The sequence below is a fragment of the Capricornis sumatraensis genome, chromosome 16 (assembly GCF_032405125.1).
Source record: "Capricornis sumatraensis isolate serow.1 chromosome 16, serow.2, whole genome shotgun sequence".
NCBI lineage: Eukaryota > Metazoa > Chordata > Mammalia > Artiodactyla > Bovidae > Capricornis > Capricornis sumatraensis.
In genome coordinates this window covers 75447780-75470628 of record NC_091084.1, presented here as the reverse complement: position 1 = coordinate 75470628, position 22849 = coordinate 75447780, and the positions used below count along the sequence as shown (strand labels likewise).

The following is a 22849-nucleotide window of genomic DNA, read 5'->3' as shown; positions in this document are numbered from 1 at the left end:
TTGTCCTCAGCACTTCAGCACCCCCTGCCTCGCTTTGAAAGTCTTAAGACCTGGAGGCTTTCCTGGGCTCCAGGATAACATGGTGTGAGGATCCTGCGTTCTAGAATCGGAGGTCCCCTGTTTCTTTCCACTGTGCCACTTGCCAGCTGGGCCGGCTCCATCAGGTTCTACCGTGTCTGGGTTCCAGTTTCTCCATCAATAGAACAAGGGTGTTGATGGTCAGCAGCTGCTTTGCCAGGCTGCCCAGAGGATTCAGTGAAATGGCTCATGTACGATCCATGCCCAGGTATTAAGCGCTGGATGTGGAGGGAGTGCGTGAGTGCTAAGTTGCTTCAGTTGTGTCCGACTCTTTGGGACCCTGTGAACTGTAGCCCACCAGGCTCCTCTGTCCATGGGATTGTCTCCAGGCAAGAATACTGGACTGGGTTGTCACACCTCCAGGGGATCTTCCTGACCCAGGGGTTGAACCTGCGTGTCTTGAGTCTCCTGAGTTGGCAAGTGGGTTCTTTAACAGTAGTGCCACCCAGGAAGCGCCAAGCGCTGGACAGGTGATAGTTATCATGCGTTTTCCAGAGACCACCCATGCCAGTGCCTGTCTCCAGGAAGGCCACGCTCGCGCTTGGTTCTGAGCCACCACTGAGCCATTCTCACGCTGTGCATGGCGCTGCACCACATTATTTCACTGATGTGGTGCTAAGTCCCCTGGAAAGTGCATGCACACTCCCAGAGTGATGAGCACGCGGAGTTCACGAGCTCCGTCTCATCCATAGTTTATAACTGTCTAAGCTGAGATCGATAGGCAGAGACAGCTCCGTCACATCACTGGGGTGGAAACCATTTCCGAGGCTGCTCTTTATGCCAGCCTGAGGACTGCCAGCAACTCCACTGAGAGGGCAGAGGGCAGGGCGGGGCTCCATGGAGGCCTTGTGAAACAGAACCGGATGACCATTTGTCACCAGCCAAATGGAGGTGCCAGGAGACCTGCCAGGGCCCCTCATCACTGTCAGAGGGATGAGAAGCTGCAGAGGCGGGGAACATACCTCTTAACCCAAGGACCAGCTCGTGGAAGTGGAGGGGGATGGGATGGGCACTGTGGCCAGGGGCAGGCTGCCCAGGGTACAGGAGGCCTTCTGTCGCTCTCTTTTCCGGCTGGGGAGCTCTACCCTCCCAACTTCAGTCCTAGGTCACCCCACACAGCTGACTGCAGCGAGGCTTACTGCAGGTCTGCTTCCTGACCTGTCAGAACCAGAGCCCCAGGTTTTAAGACTCAGCTGGCCTGCAGGGTCTCTTGTGGATCAACACCAATCCTTTCGTTTTCAATTTATCAAATGCTTATATGTGCCAGGAACAGAGTTAAGCAAGATGTACATTTTCTTATTGAATGGTGATCACAGTATTATCACTGGTAAGGTGGTATTATTATCTTCAGCTTACATATGAGGAATCTGAAGTTCAGAGAGCTTAAGTGACTGACCCCAGGTCACACAGCCAGGAAGTGGCACGGGAGGGATAAGAACCAGGCTTTTCTGACTGCAGAGGCCATGCTCTGGCCCAGGCCCCTCTCTGCCCCTTCAGTCCAGGCCTGTTTACTGAGCACATGCTCTGTGCCAGGTACTGTGTTAGGTCGTTGTAGTTTAGTTGCTAAGTCGTGTCCAACTCTTCTGCAATCCCATGGACTGTAGCCTGCCAGGCTCCTCTCTCCCTGGGACTACCCAGGCAAGAATACTGGAGTGAGTTGCCATTTCCTTCTCCAGGGCATCTTCCTGATCCAGGGATCAAACCCTCATCTGCTGCCTTGACAGGTGGATTCCTTATCATTCTGAGCCACCCGGGAAGCCCACTGTGCTAGGTACTGATAAACAAATACACACAAGGGCGATGTGATCCCCTCTCTGATGGAGTTTCCACTGAGCCAAGATTCATGATCCATGAAATGAAATTCGCGAGATGAAAAGCATAAGTCATGAGATGGGATGAAAGAATAAACCTGTAACTCACTGACGGGGAAAGCAGGTCTCCCCAGAGGATGAGGGTCCGTGGTTCTCCTGGCCACTGCTCCCGCCTGAAGCAGGGCCCCCCAAAAGCCTGGGCACGGAGCGGGTGACATGAATGTGTAAGTCACCTGGAGGAAAGTGCAGGGCTGTGGGGCCAACATGAGTAACAAGATCACTTCTGCCAGCATCTCCAGCATGAAACAATTGCCTCCTGCTTGACGAGATTACTCCTGGTTATTTGAAGGGGGATCCCGCCTGGACCCAGCCACAGGGCTGATGCTTTCTGGGGCTCCCCCGAACCAGGGCCTTTCCCAGAGTGTGTTTCTCTTGAGCTATCTGACCTCATCCCATTTGTCTGAGGGCACACTTCAACATCAAATTTACAACGCTTTGCTTAGGATCAGGCGATTAATAAAGGGGTAAAAGCTGTTATTTTGCCTACTTGTGAGCATTTCCAGACTTTTCTAACCCATCTGCCTACAATACATCTGCTTTTCGCTCTCATTTCTAATAATATTTACCAAATTTACATACTTGTTGTACAATTCAGCTCATTTTATCGCTTTTAAATTATACTCTTCCCTTTTTGCTATTCTCTTTTCCAATTTAGCATGCCTTGGTTATCAAATATTTTTAAAATGTGAAGCTTTCAATAAATGGGTTAGAAACATTCCTTGAACTGTTTATAGGTGAGCAGCTAGGCAAAAAGGGATGCCACGAAATGTCACTGATAGGCTGAAGTTGTCTTGTGGTCCATGAAAATGCTCTAGAATTGATCAACAGGACTGCTTGGAAAAATGTTTTAGAAAAGTAGGTCATTAGGTGACATCAGGACCATTGTTCCTGGGCTAAGGGTCACTGGGACCCCTTAGGGCTTAGCCTCCAAGCAGGGGCAGGGGTCCCCCAGGTGACCTCCATCTCCAGGCCTCCTCTCTCTGCGGGCCTTTGAGCCCCAGTTCCAGAGGGGACTGAAGTCACTCTCTTGGCTTCTCCCAAGACTAGTCTTTGCTTCTTCCCGAAAGGGTGACGAGGCGGCTCAGGCTTCTTTAACAAACAAGGAGGGGTGAGACTCGGTGCTGGAACCACCCTGCGTGGCTGAGTCCAGGTTGGGAAAAAAAAGTGTTTCTTCTTACTTTTCAGATCATGAATCAATCTGAAAACCTTCCAGAAGCTGTGGGAGTCCCAGAAACACGCAAGCATGCACACCACACACACACAGAACACACATGTATAGGCACACACACAGAGGCCCAGACATAATATTTTGCATATAATTTTGGCTGAGTTTTGAACCGCTTGAGTGCATTCCAGGGGAGGAGCCTCTGGACCAGTCCCTCTGAGACAGCAGACCCGGGTCCAAGCGTCCCCTGCCTTTGACCTGCACTGTGACCTCGGGTTGTGTGCCTTAGGCTTGTGACAGAGAGGATAGTGGAGCGGACTGGGCGAGAGGGAAGGGGAGGAGGAGAGGGGAGGCAGGGGAAGTCAAGGAAGTGGGGGGAAGCGAGAGAGCGGCAGAGACAAGGGGGCGTCCGGGAGAAGGAGAAGGAAGCGCAGGAGAAACAGAAACCAAGGGATCAGGAGGAAGGCAGAGAGAGACAGGGAGGCAGAGGCAGAGGAAGAGCGAGAAAAGAAGGGGAGAAGCAGAGGCTGCAGGGAGACCGCAGAGGAGGAGGCGGAGAGAGGGGAGACTCCAAGGTTTGGGGGCAGACCAGCCACAGCCAGGACTTAAGCCTCTCTCCGGGAGAGCTGCAGCCAGCCCCCTCCTGGGTCTCAGCCTTCTCCCCTAGGCACTGGGGAGAGCGATGCCTCGTCCAGCGGGCAGGCTCTGAAGGAGCCACTTAGCTGGAGAGGGCTTGCCAGGCCCCCAGCTTGCTCCTGGCCCAGAGCGCCAGCGTGATTTCTATCTTGGCTTCAGAGATGAGCCCGTTCATGCTGGATGAGCCCGAGGCACCGAGGCGCAGGGTGGGCGGGGGAGGTGGGTTTGGTGTGTCCTGGGACCCATACTCAGATCCTTTTAGAGTCCCAGGCTCCCCAAGCCCAGACCGCCGGCACCATTGGACACTGCACAGAGCTGTCCACCAGGGGGCGCTAGACGCCTTGCGAGGACGCATCGCTGACCGGCCCACGCCTCCCTATCGCTTGACTCCTGACCCACCGCCGGCTCGCTCGTGAGGCGCGTCTGCAAGTTGGCCCAGCTGCACAGCCAAGGTGGGCTGTTTTTAACTTCCCTTCCGGCAAGATTGCGCTCAACCCAGTTTTCCTAACCCTGAAGGCACAGGACCTGGGAGGGGAGGAAGCCAGACAAGTGAGGAGAGAAAGGGCCACAGTCCGTGTGAATACAGGGGGCCCGAGGAACGGGAATCCGCTGCTGGTCTCGTCTGACTCCCGGCTACAGCCGAGCGCGTTGGCCTCTCGCTTCACCAGCAGATGCTAAAGCTCAGAGAGGTTAAGAAACTAAACCAGAGTCACACTGTTTGTTATGAGACAGAGCAGGTCACACACACACACCCAGCTCATCCTCCTGGGCTCGCCTGCCCCCCCAACCCCCCACATGACTATGGATGGTCACTCAGCCCTCGATGCACCTATAGCACGAGCGAATCACGTGGCCTGTGACAGCAGGTCAAAGACCATTCAGTTAATGAATAAAGGACCTACCGAGATCATATCACTTCCATTTTAGAAGGGGAAATGTGAAAGATCTTCGGTCTTTTATTTGAGTTCTCGGAAGCAAGCAAGTCGAAAAGCATCACGACTCAGTGCTCTCAGCTGACCCTGCGGTGGGGAAGCCTGGCCGTTCAGACCTGGAGGCCGAGGCCACCGCGTGCCTGGGGGCGGCTCACCCAGGCGGCAGGCACCGGGCCAGCATGGATGCATATGGCAAGGGTTGGTGGCTCTCCCGCTCCTGGAGGCCAGCCTACCTGGCTCAGACCCCAGTGTGAGTCCCCCTTAGTGTGGGTACAGGGCTCTATCCACCCCCCTCCCCAGGGCACCCATGGGATACTCACGAACAGCAGCAGACACTTGTTCTCCCGGACGGCCCCGCAGCAGCCCAGGAAGCCGAGCAGAAAAAGCAGGCCCCCCATGGCCAGGAGGATGTAGGCGCCCGTGATGAGCAGGGGGTTGGCGGCCACGATCTCCCGGAAGCCGGTGGGGTCCACCATGACCCAGATGCCGATGCCCAGCAAGCAGGCCCCGCCCAGCTGCTCCCCAAGGCCAGGCAGGAGCACGGAGAAGACATGGGGAGACACGGCGGTTAGACACCCCCCCACACACACACCAGCTCCCTGCTCGAGGCCCTGGGGCAGAGGTGCTGAGTGAGCTGGGCAGAAACTCCCTCTGTGTCTTCCTCTGCTTTGAACGTCCCTCCTTAACTCTGACCTAGGGTGCGTCACGCATCCTCCAGAGCCCGTCTCTGACCAACACTCTACTTTGGGCCACCAGGAACCATGTCCTGTAGAGTCTATCTGCTACGTTCCTAGTCTCCTTAAGTGTTAGAGCTGCTGGGCACTGAGGTCATTCAGTCCAACCCTCTGATTCTACGCTGAGCCCCAGAGGGGGGCCAACAAGTTGCTGAAGGTTCATATCAGAGCCAGGGCTGAGCCCCAGGTCCCCCTGACTCCAGCCCCAAGATGCTCCCCAAGTTCGTGAACGTGCTCTGACCCCTACGCTGGGAAACACAGACCAAAGCCATCCTCGTTGTCCTCACAGGAGCTCTCAGTTGGGGCAGGCTCCCCACTCTCAAATCCGCTCCTAGAAAGCCTTCTTGTTCATGACTTCCTCTCCACGGTCCGCCTCTCCAGGCCTTACTTATGTCTGGAGAGAGGCAGCTTAGTCCAGAGAAAGGGCTGTGCCACGCGTTTGCTGTGAGACCTTGGTCAAGTGCCTTAACCTCTCTGAGCCCTAGCTTCCTCGTGGTTAAACGAAGATACTGTTTCCCACCTCCCAAGGACTTGAAGTTGCCTAGCAGGGTTCAATAGACATCCATCCGTTCCATTGGTCTTGGGCACAGACCAGTCTATTGGAAACAGATCTGTTGCAGGAGAAATCATTTGGCATCATGGATTTTAAAGACTGGGAAGTGCTTAAAATCCCCGTGTGGCGGGAAGACCAGAGAAATGACCTAAAACTGCCGGCTGATGGGGTCTGTGAGTGGGGGAAGAGCTGGACAGTTTGGGGCAAAAGATGGTCCTTTCAGGTGCGGTGGGGGGAGGGGTGGGGCGCAGAGGCCTGGGGACCCGGGCGCAGCCAACAACAGAAGCAACATTTTGCCATCTGCTGCGCCCTGCCTTTCCCCCTGGTTCCCCACAAAACTTCCAGGAAAACCCATGTCCCCTCCTCACAGCTGCTGGAGGTTTGGGAGTTTAACAATTGCGTGCTGAGTTCTGCTTCAAGGGGGGCTCAGGCACAAACTGAGTGGCCCAGGGTCACCCCGCTTGGAAGTTAGGTCTAGAATTCAAGTCTGTGGAGTTGCCTGCTCTTCAAAATTAGGGGCAGGGGAAGGAAATCCAGGAAAGCTGCTGAGGTGTACACAGAATAGATGGAGACAGACAGACAGACGGAGTCAGTCTTGACCGGAAGGGGCCTCTCCTTCGTAGTGACCCTGCCCTGGCGGACTTCAGTGGGTCTTTACTCATCCAGGTCTTGGCTGCACTAAGGTCAAAGGTTGACGTGGGGTCACTTGATGAGTGTGGCTCTGCTCCCAGGAGAGGCCATAGGTCTGAGCAGAGCAGGTGGGCTGTGGCAGGGTGCAGGGCTGGCCCCCTGAGCCCTTGGGGATGCTGTCCTTTCATGTATAGAATCCATAAGTTGGATGGGGATGGAGCCGATACATTCCAGGCACATCCTTATCTTGCTTCATTTTCAAAGAATCTGTTGAGGTAGAAGATTAAGGGATGACGATGCCGAGGTTCAGGGAGGCGGTATGTGCTTTAGATGACACAGCGGGTGAGGTGCAGAGTTGGGCGGAACCCAGGTGCCTCAGACCCGGAGAGGTTTCAGACTGCATCAGGTGACTACGCTGGCTCTGCTCCGGTGTCCACAGCTGCTCAGGGAGTCCCGGCTTGGTGGCGGCCCCTGCTACCCTCTGATCATCTCCACCTTCCCTTTCACCTCAACTCCCTAAGAGGGGTCAGACCCCAGGATAGTAGCCGGGGCTAAAGCCTCTGCCCCCTTTTCTTTTAGAACAGCTGAACTATCCCTGGGCTGTGCAAAACCTCTCTCCTGTGATGGCAGGCTCTCCAAGTGGGGTGGGCACTACTCGGGGTCTCCCCACCATGAACCCCCAGCCAGGCAGGCGGGGCAGCTTCTAGCACTGGCCCCTAGACCTCAGCCCAACATGATTCTTCCCAAGCATCAGTCAGTTCCCCCCACCCCGCTGAGGCCTGGGGAGAACCCCAGACACGTTCCAGGAATACTCACAAATATGAAGAAATTGAACACAAACATCAGATACTTCATGCAGCTCAGACAGTCGCCTTCCATGGTGATCCCCCTGCAAAACAGCAAGGCCCCTTCAGTCCTCTCGCTGGGGGACCCCATCCAGAAAGAACCCTTGCCCGTCCTCCGTCTCCTCCCCCTTGGGGTGTCCCAGTGGCCAGTTTGCCTCTGGAGCTGATAGGGGGAGAGAACAGTTGATCACAGTGTCCTCATCACAGGGCTTTGCCCTGGGGGGCTGGAGTTGGGAGCGAGGACTTGTGAGCCAGCCAGCCTGGGTTCTCTACCATTCATGCGCTGCGTGGTCTCAGGCAAACGGGGGCTTCCCAGGTGGCTCTAGTGGTAGATAACCCGCCTGCCAATGCAGGAGACATAAGAGATGCGGGTTCAGTCCCTGGGTCGGGAAGATCCCCTGGAGGAGGGCAGGGCAACCCACTCCAGTGTTCTTGCCTGGAGAATCCCATGGACAGGGGAGCCTGGCAGACTATGGTGCATAGGGTCGCAAAGAGTCAGACACGACTGGAGCAACTTAGCACGCACGCATGCACTCAGGCAGATGACGCCACCTCTCTCAGTCCTGCTCGCTCCAAGTTGAAAAGGGAGATTAAAAACAAAAGCTTCTTCCCCAGCGGTGTTGGGAGGATTAACTGGAATAATGCATAAACATGCTTAGCACCACGGGGCGGACGCTCAGAGGCATGACGTCATGATATTACTTGATTGCAGGTGTGAGCCTTCCGTTTGATAGATGAGAAACTAAGGCTCAGAGCCGAGAAGGACTTGCGGAGGTCACGGAGCAGGAGCGGGACCCAGGCCTGACAAACCTCCTACCACCCCACATGCCCTCTGACCAGAAGGACCTGCCCCCGGGGGAAGCGGTGTTACAGGGAAAGAGCTGCTGGCGCCTCCTGGGGCCTCAAGCCCCCGGACACTCCCCCGACCCTGACCACCTCCATCTTGAGATCTATAGCATCCCACCTCCCCCTGGAGCCTCCCTGGTCCCTATGGACTCTTAAGCACATCCATGGCAACTGGACAGACCACTGAATACAGTTCTATTCTGCCAGCATTTACTGTGCAATGACTTGATGCCAGGCACTGCAGCTTGAAAACCAGCCTTCCCCTGTGCCCGGGGGAAGCAGATGGCATCTGCTCTTACAAGTCAGCCTTCAAGGTGCTCATAAGTCATGGGCATGTTCAGTACACCATATTCAGTATTCCCAGGCTTTCTTTCTGACAGCCCTGGGGAGAGGATGGCAGGCCCAGGAGGATCCTTGTTCCAGGCCCTGTCCTCCCAGCAGCCAGCGGAAGACTGAGATGCAGTGGGGACCTGTGAGTATGGCAGGCCTGTGTAGCTAGCATCTCTTGGTCCACGCCACGCCCATCAGTTGTTAAACCATCGTCCCTGGCAATTGATCATCCTTGTCTCTTGCATCATCTCCAAGCCCAGGCTCTCAACCTCCAGAGCAGGTCCCCAGACCAAGCCAGCCACCCTCCTCCAACTCCTCCATCTCTGACCTTCTAGAAGCAGCATCTAACCTGCATCGGAACACGACAGCTCCAAGCAGGGTCTCTGAAGCCAGACACACCTGGGCTCCGATCCCGGCTCTTCACACCTCTCTACCTCTGTGCCCGGTAATTGATGTAACCTCTAGAGACTCAGTTTCTTCATCCATGAAAGTGGGTATTTAGGACCTACATCGTGGCATGTTGTGAGGATTAAATGAGACATCTTGCATCAGGGCTCCCCACAGAACCTGCTTCAGCGAGGGGTGGACAGCTCTTACTAGGAACACACCTAACTTGACAGTCACAGGTGACTCACTGGGCTGTTGCGGCCCATGAGATCAGGACCCCAGGATAATGACCTGCACCCCAGGCACTGCATGCTGACCCCTCTCCCTTGGGCACTTGGCCGATGCAACTCCACACATCTGCTGAGACCCCATGCTCCTTGGACAGGGGGGAGAAGACAGGAAAGAGCAGGCACCGAGGACGGATTCCTTGCCAGCCACACACCAGCTCCAGGAAGGGACTTCCCTGAATTTTTCAACAGTGTCATAGGCAGGAAGCACTGTGTTCGTTTCAGAAGTGAGGACACTGAGGCTCAGGGCAATGAGGTGGCCTTAACCTCCTGGAGCTTGTGCGTGGGCCCCTCAGTCCACTCCACATCCTGCGCTCTTCCTGTCCCAGGGACTGGTGATCGGGCAGACAGAAGGGCAGAAGGACCCCTGGGCTGGGAGCTGGGAGCCCCAAGCTCCAGCTCTGCAAGTCACTTCTGTCCAGCCTCAGCGTCTCCATCTGCAAAATGATGGAGAAGGAGTTTGACGGCCTGTGAGCTCCTGCTATCAGGTTCTGACTTGGATGGGCCTTTGGAGGGCAGGAGGGACCGCCCCTGTGAGATGCTGAGAGAGTCTGCAGGAGGCAGGGCTCTGGGGCCCCGTCCTCTGCCCACCCAGGCAAAGCCTAGTCCTCAGGGTCGGATCTGGCTTCAGCTGGCTCTGACTGTTTGGCAGTTAAGGGGCATAATAAACATAGCAGCTCATAAACGGGCTACCTGTATTTATTATGTATCACGTTCATTAGGGATTACATCTAATGGGCAGCTTGTGGAGTGCTGGGCTCCCAGACGAATGCAATAAAAGAAGACGTGTCTCGTGGGACGAGCCTCTGACCAAGGTGAGGAAGGCAGAGGGAGAGATGATGTGAGCTGGAGGGCGGATGGAGGCAGGGGGGCCCGGGCCCAGCTCCAGGGCTGGGAACCGAGTGGACAGAGGGCTTGGGAGCCTGATGGAGGACCACGCCCCAGCTCGGCCCGGCCCAGCTGGTGGCCTCGAATGAGTTCTTATTCTGCGAGCGTCTACATTTCCTCGTCTTTACAATTAGCATAAAAATAATGCCTTCCTCATAATGCATGGAAAATACAGAGCACAGAGCTTGGTGCAAGGTAGATTGTAACAGCGCAGTGAGCAACATCCGGCTCCCCTGGAGCCTTACTGTGTGTCAAGGAACATGCAGAGCCTCATTCAGTCTCCCTAAAGCTCCTGGAGGTACGTAATGTCATTGCCCTTGTTTCAGGTGAGGGAATTAAGCCTCGGAGGAGGCTTGTCTAAGATCACGCAGCATGGAAATGCCTGAACCAGGATTTGAACCAGGTCTGTCTTAATCTACAGCCTCAACTCTCTTTTTTTTAATTTAAAGTTAATTTTTATTTATCTGGCTGTGCCAGGTTCTAGTTGCAGTGTGTGGCATCTTTTAGCCTTGGCATGCAGACTCTCAGTTGTGGTGTGTGAGATCCAGTTCCCTGACCTGGGATTGAACCCGGGCCCCCTGCATTGGGAACGTGAAGTCCCAGTTACTGGACGACCAGGAAAGTCCCTGGAAGCACAGGTCTTAATCCTCGTTTTCAGTGAATGCTAATCCCCTTGCCACATTCATCCATTTTTCTCCCAAATTCAGGCCTGTCTTCACACCCCCTCTGCCCAAGGACTCAGTCATGTCCAACTCTTTTGTGACCCCATGGACTTTGGCCTGCCAGGCTCCTCTGTCCATGAGATTTCCCTTGTCATTTTATACGCCAGGCAATCTTCCTGACCCAGGGATCGAACCTGTGTCTCTTGTGGTTCTCACAGTGGGTTCCTCTAGGCTAGCAATATCCTGGAGCCATTTTCAGGATTTTAGGTAACGTCTTAGAAATCATCCCCTCAGCACCGGCTAACTCATGGGGCAAGTGTCTTTGGTTTTGGAGCAATTCAACCACCCAGGTTGGGAACCTTATTTCTCAGGTTGGTCAGAAGTCCTATGTACTAGGTACATATGAGGCCACAGTAAGAAGAAACATACTTGGTAAAGGCAGTGCTGTTTGGCCAAAAAAGTCCTTTAAATCTTGGGGCCCAGAAAGATGAAATGCAAGAGTCAGTATCACAGGCAAACTTCACCTTGTGCGTGCGTGGTCAGTTCGGTGGTATCCAACTCTTCGCGACCCCATGGACTGTAGCCCACCAGGCTCCTCCGTCCATGGGATTCTCTAGGCAAGAACACTGGAGTGGGTTGCTACTTCCTTCTCCAGGGGATCTTCCTGACCCAGGGATCCAGCCTGCCTCTCTCACGCCTCCCTCACTGTGTGCTTAGTCGCGCAGTCGTGTCTGACCCTTTGCCACCCCAGGGACTGTAGCCCACCAGGCTCCTCTGTCCGTGGGATTCCCCAGGCAAGAAGCCTGGAGTGGGTTGCCGCTTCCTACTCCAGCCTCCTGCATTGGTCTCCTGCATTGGCAGGCGGATTCTTTACCACTGCACCATTCATGAGCTCAAATCTCACAGGTGCTGGGAAGGCAGCTGAGGCGCTGTGGACCTGGCTGCCCTTCCACGAGGTGCCTGCCCCAGGGTGAGCCTGAGAGGGGGCTCTGCACTTGCTGCCATGAGTCTCATGGTCTCAAGTCTCTTGTCCCTGTCACGGCGCCCCCTGCTCCTGGACGCTGAGGCTTCCCGGCTCACGGATGGGTGTTTTATGATTCAATGTGACCCTGGATGCAACTGGCTGTTTCATGTATAACAAAGCCAGAGGTGTTTATGGGCTTTAAGGGGAACTATAATGCGACACTTCTGTCTGTGTAATAACTGATTTAGAGTCCAGCCCTTGCATAACTTACGTCACCGGGGAAATGGGAAAACAGACTGCAAAAGGGAAAGGAGGTGTAGCCAAGTTACAAAACCAATTAGCGAGGGGTCTGGGCCTGGAGACCCGTTTCTTAAAGCCTAGGCCAGTGGCTGTGGCTGTTCTCCATGTTTCACTTCTTTCTTTTGGCAGCACACACCTTCCCCTGTTAGAATGTGTGCTGAGAAAGACATGGGCTTATTTTGTTCAGTGCCATGTTCCCAGTGTCCAGAGCAGTGTCTGGCACTGTGTAGGTCCTCAATTTCTCTGTCTGGATGAAGGAATGAATGGAGAGTGGGAAAAGAGAAAGCAGACACCGAGAACAATAGAGACTCAGTAAATCAGAGAGATCAGCAAAGTCAGAAAGAGAGGGGAAGATGGAGGAAGACAAGGTGAGGTACGGGGAACGAGAGACGGCAGGAAGGGATCCAGGAAAGGACAGACTGAGCGCTCATGGGGAGACGGGGTGGGGTCAGGGATACGACTGGTGCAGGGAGGGGGCACGGGGAGCAATTACCGACTTGTCACCTGGACAGTTCTTCCGACGTCAGCAGGACAGCGTCTCCTGGTCAGTCTCCCTTATTGGCCCAGCTTGTCCTGTAAGAGAAAATACTCAATTACGCTAGAAACAAGGTGCAGCCACTTTCAGGAAGCGCACATGAACAGCTGCCCGCCCTTCGGACACACACGTTCAGGGCAAGTGCCTTGCTGATCTGGGCCCATTAGCGCTGATGAAAAGCTCTCGGCACCTGGGGCACTCCAGCTGGGTGGCCCACACGCCGCGCCCACCTTCTGCCCACATGGCAGCTGCCGGGTGCCCTCGTTGGGGCTGCGAGGGGAACCTCATCTCCAAGAGACTCGCGGTTGCTGGCATAGGCTTCATCCCTGCTGACACCCTGCTGCATGCGGCGGGTGAACCGGGAGGAGGGCTGGGGGGCCCATGCCCTGGGATGCCACCTGGCTGCTCCCTGGGCGTCTGCAGTGATGCTCTGCAGACGAGAGAGAGCCAGCGGGGCCCTGGAAATCAAACACCCTCCCCAGAAACCCTGACTCCCAGGGGGTAGAGAAATTTGATGCTGGAAAGGGTTCCTTAGCTTTGCCTAAGAATTTGCCAGAAGGCTCCTTTTGCTTGCCAGCTCCCAGCAGTGGAAATGAGGGTGTGGTTTCAGCAGTCGCAGGGGCCCATCCATACGGAGAAGCCTGGCTGATCACACGTGTGGGGAATTCCACAGCTGCTCCTGCTCAAACACTGGGCTGGAGGACACTGCCAGGAAACCTTGAGGCCTGGGGCGCTTGGGCTTCACAGGCATCCCCATGGGCAGGAAGCGGGGATTTCTGGGCCTCGGGTACTGTTCAGATTCCTTTCCAGTCTCATCAGTGGTGGCGGGGGTTGGGCTGTAGATGTCCCTGTCCATCTACCCATATACTAGGTTGACCATAAGATGTTATGGAAAAACCTGGATGAACTTTTTGGGCAACACAACACATCCCTTACTCTCTCCTTCCATTCATCCCTCCCTCCTTCCACCCACCCGTCTACTCTGCGCTGGGTGCTGTGTTAGGGAATAGAGATGCAGGTAAGCATGAACTCACAGTTGGGTGGTGGTCGGGGTAGGAGATTGGAAGGGGCAAGGGAAGGGATGACAATAGGGCTGGGACCACAGGAAGGGGGACAAACTCTCCCCCGGGGGAACTCCACTGGGGGCAGTTGGGGAGCTTTCAGTTGGGAAGGGGATGGTGCAGAGGAGTAGGTTGGGAGGGAGTGTAGAGGTGGGGATGGGCAGATGGGAAGGAAGGCAGGAAAAGGGGCCTCCCTCCTGCGAGCTCTCAGAGGCCCTGGGAGCTGGTACTCTGCCCTAAACATAAACACATAGGAAGTTCTTCAGCCGCCTTCCTCGGTATCTGCTGTATGGCTTTGGGCTACACACTTACATGCATGAGCTCATTAGATGCCAAGAACAAGCCTAGGAAGTAGATATCATACCATCACCCTCACTTTACAATGGAAACTGAGACCTGGAGAAGAAAGAGACTTGTCCGGCATCACACAGCTAGTAAGTTACGGACCGGGGATCCACACCCAGGAGTCAGAATCAAAGCTAGCCTTCGTGGACAGGGCTGTGCACCCACCCACGTGATTACGGTGAGTCCTCATGACAGCCTTGGGAGGTGGACTATTGCCCCATTTTATAGAAGGAAGTTGAGCCTTAGAAATTTAAGTGGCAAAGCTGAGCATCCTCCTGAGATTTCTAAGCTCTTTCTCCTAGAAACTCCAGGCAAGATGTTAGAAAAGCTGTATTGGGGGCAGGAGTGAGGAAGAGGCCAGAAGCCCAGCTCCATCTGAGCAGTGAGGGATCTCCTGAAACTGGCCCTGGGGGGTGTGGGGAAGGGAGGACATTGTCACTACCAGATAGGACCCTGCTACCCAGGTGGACATCTGCAGTGAGAAACCTACAGGTCTAGGCAGGGGCCAAGGACATTTGGGCTGGAACCCTGTCCAAGGGTGGCTTACTGGGCAAGATGAAGCCAACTTCAGTTCCCCTTAAAACTCAGGTTTCTGTAGCCTTAGGAAGGGGAGCTCTAAAGTCTAGCTCAGGGGCTGTACCCCATGCCTGACCTCAGGGCTCAGGGAAGCAGGAGGGGGTCATGGTTTTCTCTTATCCCTGTCCTTCCCCTGGCCCATCCCAGCTTGTGCACCAATATCACCATCTTCTGCCCAGCATCTCAGGCTGGTGGCTGTCCTGGATGTGATGTGGCCCACCTTCCTCTGGACACTGAGGCTGGGATGAAGGCCTGGGTGATGCAGAAGGCACCCCCCACCCCAGGGGCAGGGAGGAGGTGCTGGACTCCGCATGAATCTCTGACATTGCCTGCCCTCCTCTTTGCCAGGATGCCCCCTCCCCAGCTGTTTTCTGACACAGCAGATATCTGCACTAAGGGGAAAGGATGGCCTGGGAGAGGCCCGGCCCGCTCAGCCATCACTGCTGCCTTGCACAGCCTGGGACGGCCCCTGACTCGGCCAGCTCCCTGGAGGCCTTCGGAAAGTCACTGCCCTCCCTGAGATGCTGGGTTCTCCTCTGAAAACTGCGATTCTCAACGTTGAAGCCGGAGGTGGTTGTAAGAATTTGTGCAGTGAGGCACATGAAATGAAGCGATATGATGTGAAAACACTTGGAAAACTGCAAAGCACTGCTCCCAGGAGGAGGCATTATTATCAGCATCCTCAGATATTGAAAATAGGTGGATGCCCAGACCATGTTCACCAGTTATCCATGGAGGTGGGTGTGGGGCAGACCGTGGACATCTGGCTTGGTCAGGAGGGATATATATATATATATATCTTTCCTCTTAGTGGCCCCAAAGTCAGATTTGTTGCTCCAATTTTGTGATAACTGAACCTTATAATAACTGGTAGTATTGAGCATTTACCATGTATCAGATTCTGCTAAGCATTTCTCCCACATTCTTTTATTCAGTCTTCACATAGGAGGTGGGTATCATTGTCAACCCATTTTACAGATGAGGAAACTGAGGCTCAGAGAATATAATTAACTGGCCTGGATTTTAATCACATGTTTAGTAAGACTTGGCCATGAATCAAGCCTAAGTCTGCTAGACTCCAAACCAGAGCTTCCGGTAAGGTCCATGGACATGGCTTGCCAGAAAGGAGTGCGATGCCTCGGTCTCCAAAGCTTCTAACCCAGTGCTGTCAGCCCAGAGTCAGGCAACCTGGTGAGTGCGCCCCAGGGACCAGCTAGCATCCTCCCCCGTGCCAGCTGCAGGCCTCTGGGTGATGACCCCGTCCTGCCATCCCGTGACAGATGGGAGCCCCAAGGCCCAGGGAGGGGCAGACGCAGGGCGAGGTCATGCAGCGCTGCAGCGATCTTCTCTGTAGGCGCCGGCCTGGGTCAGACAGCTTTGTTCATCTCCCCTCTCCCACCGCCCCCAGACGGCCACTCAGTTCCATCTGCACGGAGCAGGCCCAGCAGCGGTTCTGTGATGAAGAAGAACAGCTCAGTTCATAAATCACTCCTTTTACTTTCACCGCCTCTAGCTCCCACCGGGCGTGCTTTCTGGAGAGAGAGAAAAGAAAGCATGTGGACAGACAGGGCAAAATGCCCATCGGAGGAAGCAAAGGTAGGTCTGCTTTCGGCTGGTGGGAGCTAAGAAGCGTCTTGTATTCGCTCCTGCCAGGTGAGGGCCCTGTGGTGCCGGACGGAGCCTCTGGGAGTCCCAGGGGGCCAGCCTCACCTGGGTCTCAACCAGCACCCTTGCCTCCAGCAAACTGGGAGGCCTGGGCCAGCCTCCTCATCACCCGAGCCTCCATGGATGGCTTCACCTCTGAGACGGGCATTCTCACATCTAACTTCCAGGGTCAGCGCGTGGATTCAGAGATGGTGTCGGTGAAAGCACTTTAGCGTTGCTTCCTTCCTGTGTGTTTATGCCAGCACTGGGCTGCGTCCAAGGCACGGAGGCCAGCAGCTTCCCTCCCTCAAGGACTTGAGTCTCCTGAGAATTAATAACCTGCTACTCAGAACTGTTAACAGCCACATGGACCACGAGCATGCCGGGCAGAAAGGGAAACTAGCGCTGACTGCCTTAGGGGGTGACAGGGGGTGTGGCAGGGGCAGCCTGGAAGCCTGTGGGGCCTGTGTGTGGGAAGCACACACATTTTTGTTGGCAGGGACCAACACTTTTGAGCCTCAGTGATGCTGCAGGGCATTGTGTCCTGGGCATTTACCTATAATGAATGACCTTACTGATCCTCCAAAGAGATCTGCAAATTAGATGAATTGCCATTGTTCCCTTTTACAGAAGAGAAAACTAAGGCCCCAAGGGGCTTGAAAACCCTTAGAGCCAGAGCTGACTCAAGTCGGCCTGACTCTAAGACCCCTGTGCTCCTTCCTCAGGACATGGGACTGAAGCTTAGAGAAAAAAAAAAAAAGCAAGGCAGTATTTCCCTGGCAGTCCAATGGTTAAGACTCTGCCCTTCGGGCCACGGGTTCGATCCCTGGTTTGGGAATGAGAGCCCATATGCTGAGCGGTCTGGCCAAAAAAGGAAAAAAAAAAGTAAGGACTTGGGGCTGAGACTTGCTGGAATAAGGATGATGCTTCTCATCAGGTTCATCTCAAGACAGACGGTCTCATAAACAAGCAATTGGCCCCAAATCCTGGCGTACCTGGTGAATGGCACAGACATGGGGACATGGGCACAGCTGATGGGGGAAACATCTAATCGGGCTCCTGGGGGCAGAGCCTGTGGTGGATGTAGCAGATCCCAAGCGACAGCCTTCGCTGGCCCTGCTCTCACTGAATCTTGAATGTCGCGGAGGCAGAGTGGCTGCAGCGTCTTGGAGAGCACAGTCTCTGATCTGGGAGCTGAACCAGCTCTGGGCACTGTGTGCTCCTGCCATGAGCCCTCTCCGCTGCCTTCGGAGGATCTTCAGAGAAGGAAGCCTTAGTGAGACCTGACTCCAATTCTCTCTTCACAACGGGGGCATGTTGAGGCCCAGAGAGGGGCAGAGTCTGGTCCAAAGTCACACAGCAGGGCCAGAATTAGGAACTCCTGATTTTAAGCCCCCTGCTCTGCCCACCTGGGGCTTCCCGGGTGGCACTAGTGGTAAAGAAGCCGCCTGCTGATGCAAGAAATGTAAGAGACGCGGGTTTGATCTCTGGGTCGGGAAGATCCCCTGGAGAAGGGAATGGTTACCCACTCCAGTATTCCTGCCTGGAGAATCCCATGGACAGAGGAGCCTGGCGGGCTGCAGTCCACGGGGTTGCAAAGAGTCGGACACCGCTGAAGAGACTTAGCACGCACACACACCCTTCCCATCACTCAGGGCAGCCTCCTGAGACTAACATCTCAATTTATTTTGACTCCAGAGAGCATTTTACACACAGTTTCTCAATCACCCCAGAGATTGGCACTCCTGCTTTATAGAAGAGGAAGCTGAGGCCCAGAGAAACCCCTGGCCTGAAGTTGGGGAAATTTCTGGGGCAACAAAGCAGGATCCCCATCCTTCTGCCCTGGTCATCCTTCAGAGGCGTGGCCCAGGGACTTTGGGCAGTCGGTCCCCAGAGTGGCCCTTGCTACAATCCTTATCCCCTGCCCCACGGACCTGAACTGGACTCAGAACCACAGACGGCGCTCATCTCTGACAGTTCCTGCGACGGGGCCATGGCTCCATCTTCCTGCCTTTGCACTTGGGATGACCCATGTGTAAAGGCCTCTGGGAAGGCTCTGCACCCTCCACCAAAGGCTGGTAGTCAGCCTGGCTGCTTCCATGGAATTCAGACAGCATCTACCCCAGGGCCCGCCTGGATGGGCAAAGAACTCCCTCCCAGACAAACATTATTCCTGTGGTAATTTACATCAGAAAGCATTTCATTCATGTAGACTTTCATTCATACTCCCTTTAGTGAGCACTGCAGGTCTTTGGAGTAACCCACAACCCTGTGGGACGAGGTGCTGGGAAGTGTCACTGTGTCCCCAGACTCTGGCAACCATCTTCCCCACGTGGGTTCTCCCTGCCCAGCCTGGCTCAAGTGTGGCTTCTGGTAACACCTCTGCTTCCCCTAGTTGAGTCTCCTTATTCACCAGGGCACATCCTGGAAGCTTGTGTTAAACTTCATGCTACCCAGAGCCTGCATCTAGTTAACTCTTACTGTGTATCTGGCCTTGAACTAACAGCATACAGATCCTCACAAGAGCCCTAGGAAGTGGGTCTCCTCCCCCAATGACCTGTGATTGAACCGGGCTCAGAGACAGTGAGCAGCCTGCCTTTTAGGGATTCCCCTGGCCTGATCCAAAAGTTAAGCTCTTTTCCCCCCACCCCTACATAAAATAAGATACACAGGATTAAACCAATTATATTAAATAATGTTATCAAAAAATTTTCAAAATGTTTGTTATAGGCAAATATTTCTTTATTAACTCATTAAATTCAAGAACTAGTGATAGATTTGACAGCTATCGTAATTTCAAAAGATCTGCAACAGTTTGGAGGCGATGTGAAAATATCTGGTTCCACCTACTGATGGCAATATTACGAGTACAGCTAATAATACTACAGCTTGTTGCCTGAGCTCACAGAGGATGAGATGGTCAGATGGCGTCACTGACTCAATGGACCTGAGTTTGGGCAAACTCCGGGAGATGGTGAAGGACAGGGAAGCCTGGTGTGCTGCAGTGCATGGGGTCGGGAAGAGCTGGACACAACTGAGTGTCTGAACAGCAACAACAGTAGTGAGAGGATATGCTCGATGTCAGTTAATGTTAGTGAAAGTAAAGAGATAATTTTTTCCCCCAAACTCGCCAGTTTCTCGAGTTGCATGTGATCCGTGGACCCTGGGACGGGAACTCCTGCCTTAGACGTAGGTCATCCCCGACGGTGACGCCCTCCCCGTCTGTAGCTCATTAACCCAGTTTGTTACTTCTGATCTCCATCCCCCTCGCGCCCCTCCTCCCCCCAGACAGAGGCTGCCCTCTCCCCTCAGCCCCTGCCCCCAGCAGAGGGGCAGCGAGTTTACAGCAGGAACAGATGGGACCGCAGGGGCAGGGGAGAGGCGGGGGGTGGGATGCAAGGATCAGAATCCTAAAGTGACCGTAGCTGAATGTGGCCACCTTCCCCCTGGGAGCAGACCCCGCCAGCTGGGGTGGAAGGGGTGGCCAGGGAGCCAGCCTGTCTGCGAAGCCCCTGGGGAATTTGTTAATAAGCCCTCAAATTTCCAGGCTCCAGCCCTGAGATTTGGATTCTGCGGGATCCAGGAGGGGTCTACCCGTAGGCCTTTCCTTTGGATCCATCCCTGGGGGCGTCTACACTGTCAGGTTCAAAGACCTCAAGGTGAGATTCCCTCCTCCCCCCAGGTCTATCCAGGAGGCTGGGGCCCCCGGCCAGCTGAAAATCATGCTCCCCAAATCTAGAAGGGTATCGGTGCAACCAGCCAATGGCCATCTGCCAGTTCCATGCCCAGCATTCCTCCTCCATCACCGTGGGCAGCCGCAGCCCAGGTTCCCTGACATAGCCCAGCTTCCAGCACGTGGCTCCTGGCCTCCTCTGGGCCTCCCACTCGGCCCCTCCCCTTCACGGAGAAGCGGACAATGATTCCACACCACTGGCCTCTGACCGGGACGAGCCAGCACGTGTCTGGAGCGTCTGGAGCGGAGATGTTAGTTCTCTGGAAATCCTCCTGCCTTTGGAGGGACCTGGGGCTGGGGTGGGAGGCAGCAGTGGGGTTTCAGAGGGGAGAAAATACAAGGAAGGAGGCGCTTTGAGGGCTAGAGAGCAGAGCCCTCGTGGAGGTCGCAAGGAGCTTGCAGGGCCGGCCTCACCCTCTCGGGCTCACTTCCTAAAGGGGCATCACAGGATGGGGGGGTGGGGAACGCGCCATCTCTATGGGTGGCTGGTGCCTCCACGCCAGCTGGAAAGGGGGGCTGCCCCGGAAAGTGACTCAGTCACCCTCATCCCACAGCCGAGGAGACTGGCATCCGGAGGGCGAGGGACTTGCCCAAGGACACACAGCAGAGTCACGGCTGGACGGCACAGCGCAAGCTCCCAGTCTGGGTGCTCCCTGCCGTATGCTGGGGGCCCGGCTCAAAACACACGCCAGGCAGCTCCCAGGTAGACTCACACTGGGATTGGAGGGGACAGGGAACATTGGACACGACCTCAGAATTTGCCATTGCTGACAGACCTTCCCATCAGATATAACCCTTTGGTGGCCGGGGCTGTGTCTCCCACTTCCTTGGAGTCCCCTTAGCGCAAACAGGGGTGGCTGGTGTTCAGTCGCTAAGTTGTATCCGATTCTTTGCGACTCCATGGACCGTACCTTGCCAGGCTCCTCTGTCCATAAGATTTCCTAGGTAAGAATACTGGAGTGGGTTGCCATTTCGTCCTCCAGAGGATCTTCCCGACCCAGGGATTGAACCTGCTTCTCCTGCACTGGCAGGCAGATCTTTACTGCTGAGCCACAGGGAAGCCCCAGCATGCAATATCATCAATATAATAACTGCTCCTGCTTCACGTGGGCCAGGAGCCGTGCTGAACAATGTTCCAACATCATCTGAAGTGAGTGAATTATCCCCAGGGGTACATGGAGACCCAGAGAAGGTAAGCTTCCCACGGCGGTCTAGCTGGAGAGGGCAGAACTGGTGTGCAGACCCCAATCCAGACAACACGCCCACAAGGTGGAGACAAGTAAAGAGAACAAGCTGGCAGGCATGAGGCCTGGATTCAAGTCCAGACTCTGGAAAACCGGGGAGAATCCTGCCCTGTCTCTGACCCTCCAGTCCTCTGGCTGATTCCCACGATGACGGTCTCTGTAAGTCTCAGTGGGGCTCCGAAGCCCCCAGCCCTCCCACCCTCCCTCCGACAGTTCTCTCTTCCCACATTTCATCCCCCTTCGGGCCAGAGCAGCAGGAGACCCTTTGAAAGACTTGGTAATCCATCCCAAAATATGCAGAACTGTTGCTGGGGCAACCTGGCTGCCACATAGCCCAGATTTAAATATTTAATGGCTTCTTGGGTATTAAGGGGTCCTGGGAACTGGGTGGGAAAGGGCACAGGTCTGAGCTGGGGTAAGGAGGTGGGGGCACCCTGGAAGCTCCTGCCAGAACAGCACCCCTACCACAGGGGGCTTTGAAAAGCCCCTGATGCTGGGAAAGACTGAAGGCGGGAGGAGAAGGGGACGACAGAGGATGAGATGGCTGGATGGCATCACTGATTCGATGGACATGAGTTTGAGTAAACTCCGGGAGTTGGTGATGGACAGGGAGGCCTGGTGTGCTGCAGTCCATGGGGTCACAGAGAGTCAGACATGACTGAGCGACTGAACTGAACTGAAGTGTCTGATGGGATAAGACAGAAGCCCAGACACAGAATTCTGCTGCAAGCACGTGGAGGGGAGCGGGTAATGGAAGCGGAGGGACTCCAAGGGGACGCTCTCTGTCACACGTGGATTTTTTTTTCTTAAGTACTGCAGTGCAGCGGACGCTGTGCTGGTCTTACACTCTCCCCTTTGAGGTCACTATAATCCTATGAGACAGGCATGTTATTGGTCCCAACTTACAAGTAGGAACAGGGATCAGAGAGGTGAAGTGACTCCCCCAAGGCCACACAGCTGCCAAGAGGCACACTGGAACCCAAGGCCAGGTGACTCCACGGCCAGTGCGCTTTCTGCTACATCTATCGGGAGCCAGGCTGGAAATCCTGCTGAAAGTTAATGCCTGTAACAGAGGGGGCGGTGTATAAAGCCCTTTCTACAGGCCGGGCGCTGTACTAAGGGCTTTACAGGCTCTAATGCGCTCAACTCGTCATGACAGCCCTGTGAGGGAGGTGTTATCACCCTCATTGTACAGATGTGGAAACTGAGGGCTGGAGAGGGGAGGTCAGACCCCAAGATCATAGGGACGTGGGGAAGCCTCTATTCCGGCCTCAGCAGGACACTCCTGAGCCGGTGCCCTTCATCTAGTTCTTAGCCCAAATTTAGAATGCTGTATAACAGAAACAACAACAAATAAATAAAAATCAAATTCAAAATGCCTTTTCACGCTGGTGCTTTGTCCATGTCCTCCCAAGATGGATAGGATGGCAAGAGGGAATTCTCCCAACCACTCAGTAATGAAGATGAGTCACCTTGGGGTTTTTTGGCTTCAGTCACTTACTCTACACATAAAACATGGGCACGTAGACAACAGTGTAGACATAGCCTCGGAGACACACAGACGCACGCTAGGTCAACATTACGAGACACAGACCCATAGGCA

At 54.7% G+C, this 22849-nt stretch overlaps 1 protein-coding gene across 3 annotated transcripts in view; it reads right to left on the bottom strand.

Moving 5' to 3' along the window:
- The window catches only part of TSPAN18 (tetraspanin 18), a 203685-nt gene that overhangs the window by 19432 nt on the left and 161404 nt on the right, over positions 1–22849 (bottom strand). For all 3 annotated transcript variants that reach the window (XM_068989282.1, XM_068989284.1, XM_068989283.1), the window contains 3 exons: positions 12602–12681; positions 7416–7488; positions 5003–5197 (listed from right to left, as the gene is read on the bottom strand). In XM_068989282.1, the coding sequence (XP_068845383.1) occupies positions 5003–5197; positions 7416–7478 (258 nt within the window). In that variant the 5' untranslated portion in view covers positions 7479–7488; positions 12602–12681. The remainder of the gene's footprint in view (positions 1–5002; positions 5198–7415; positions 7489–12601; positions 12682–22849) is intronic.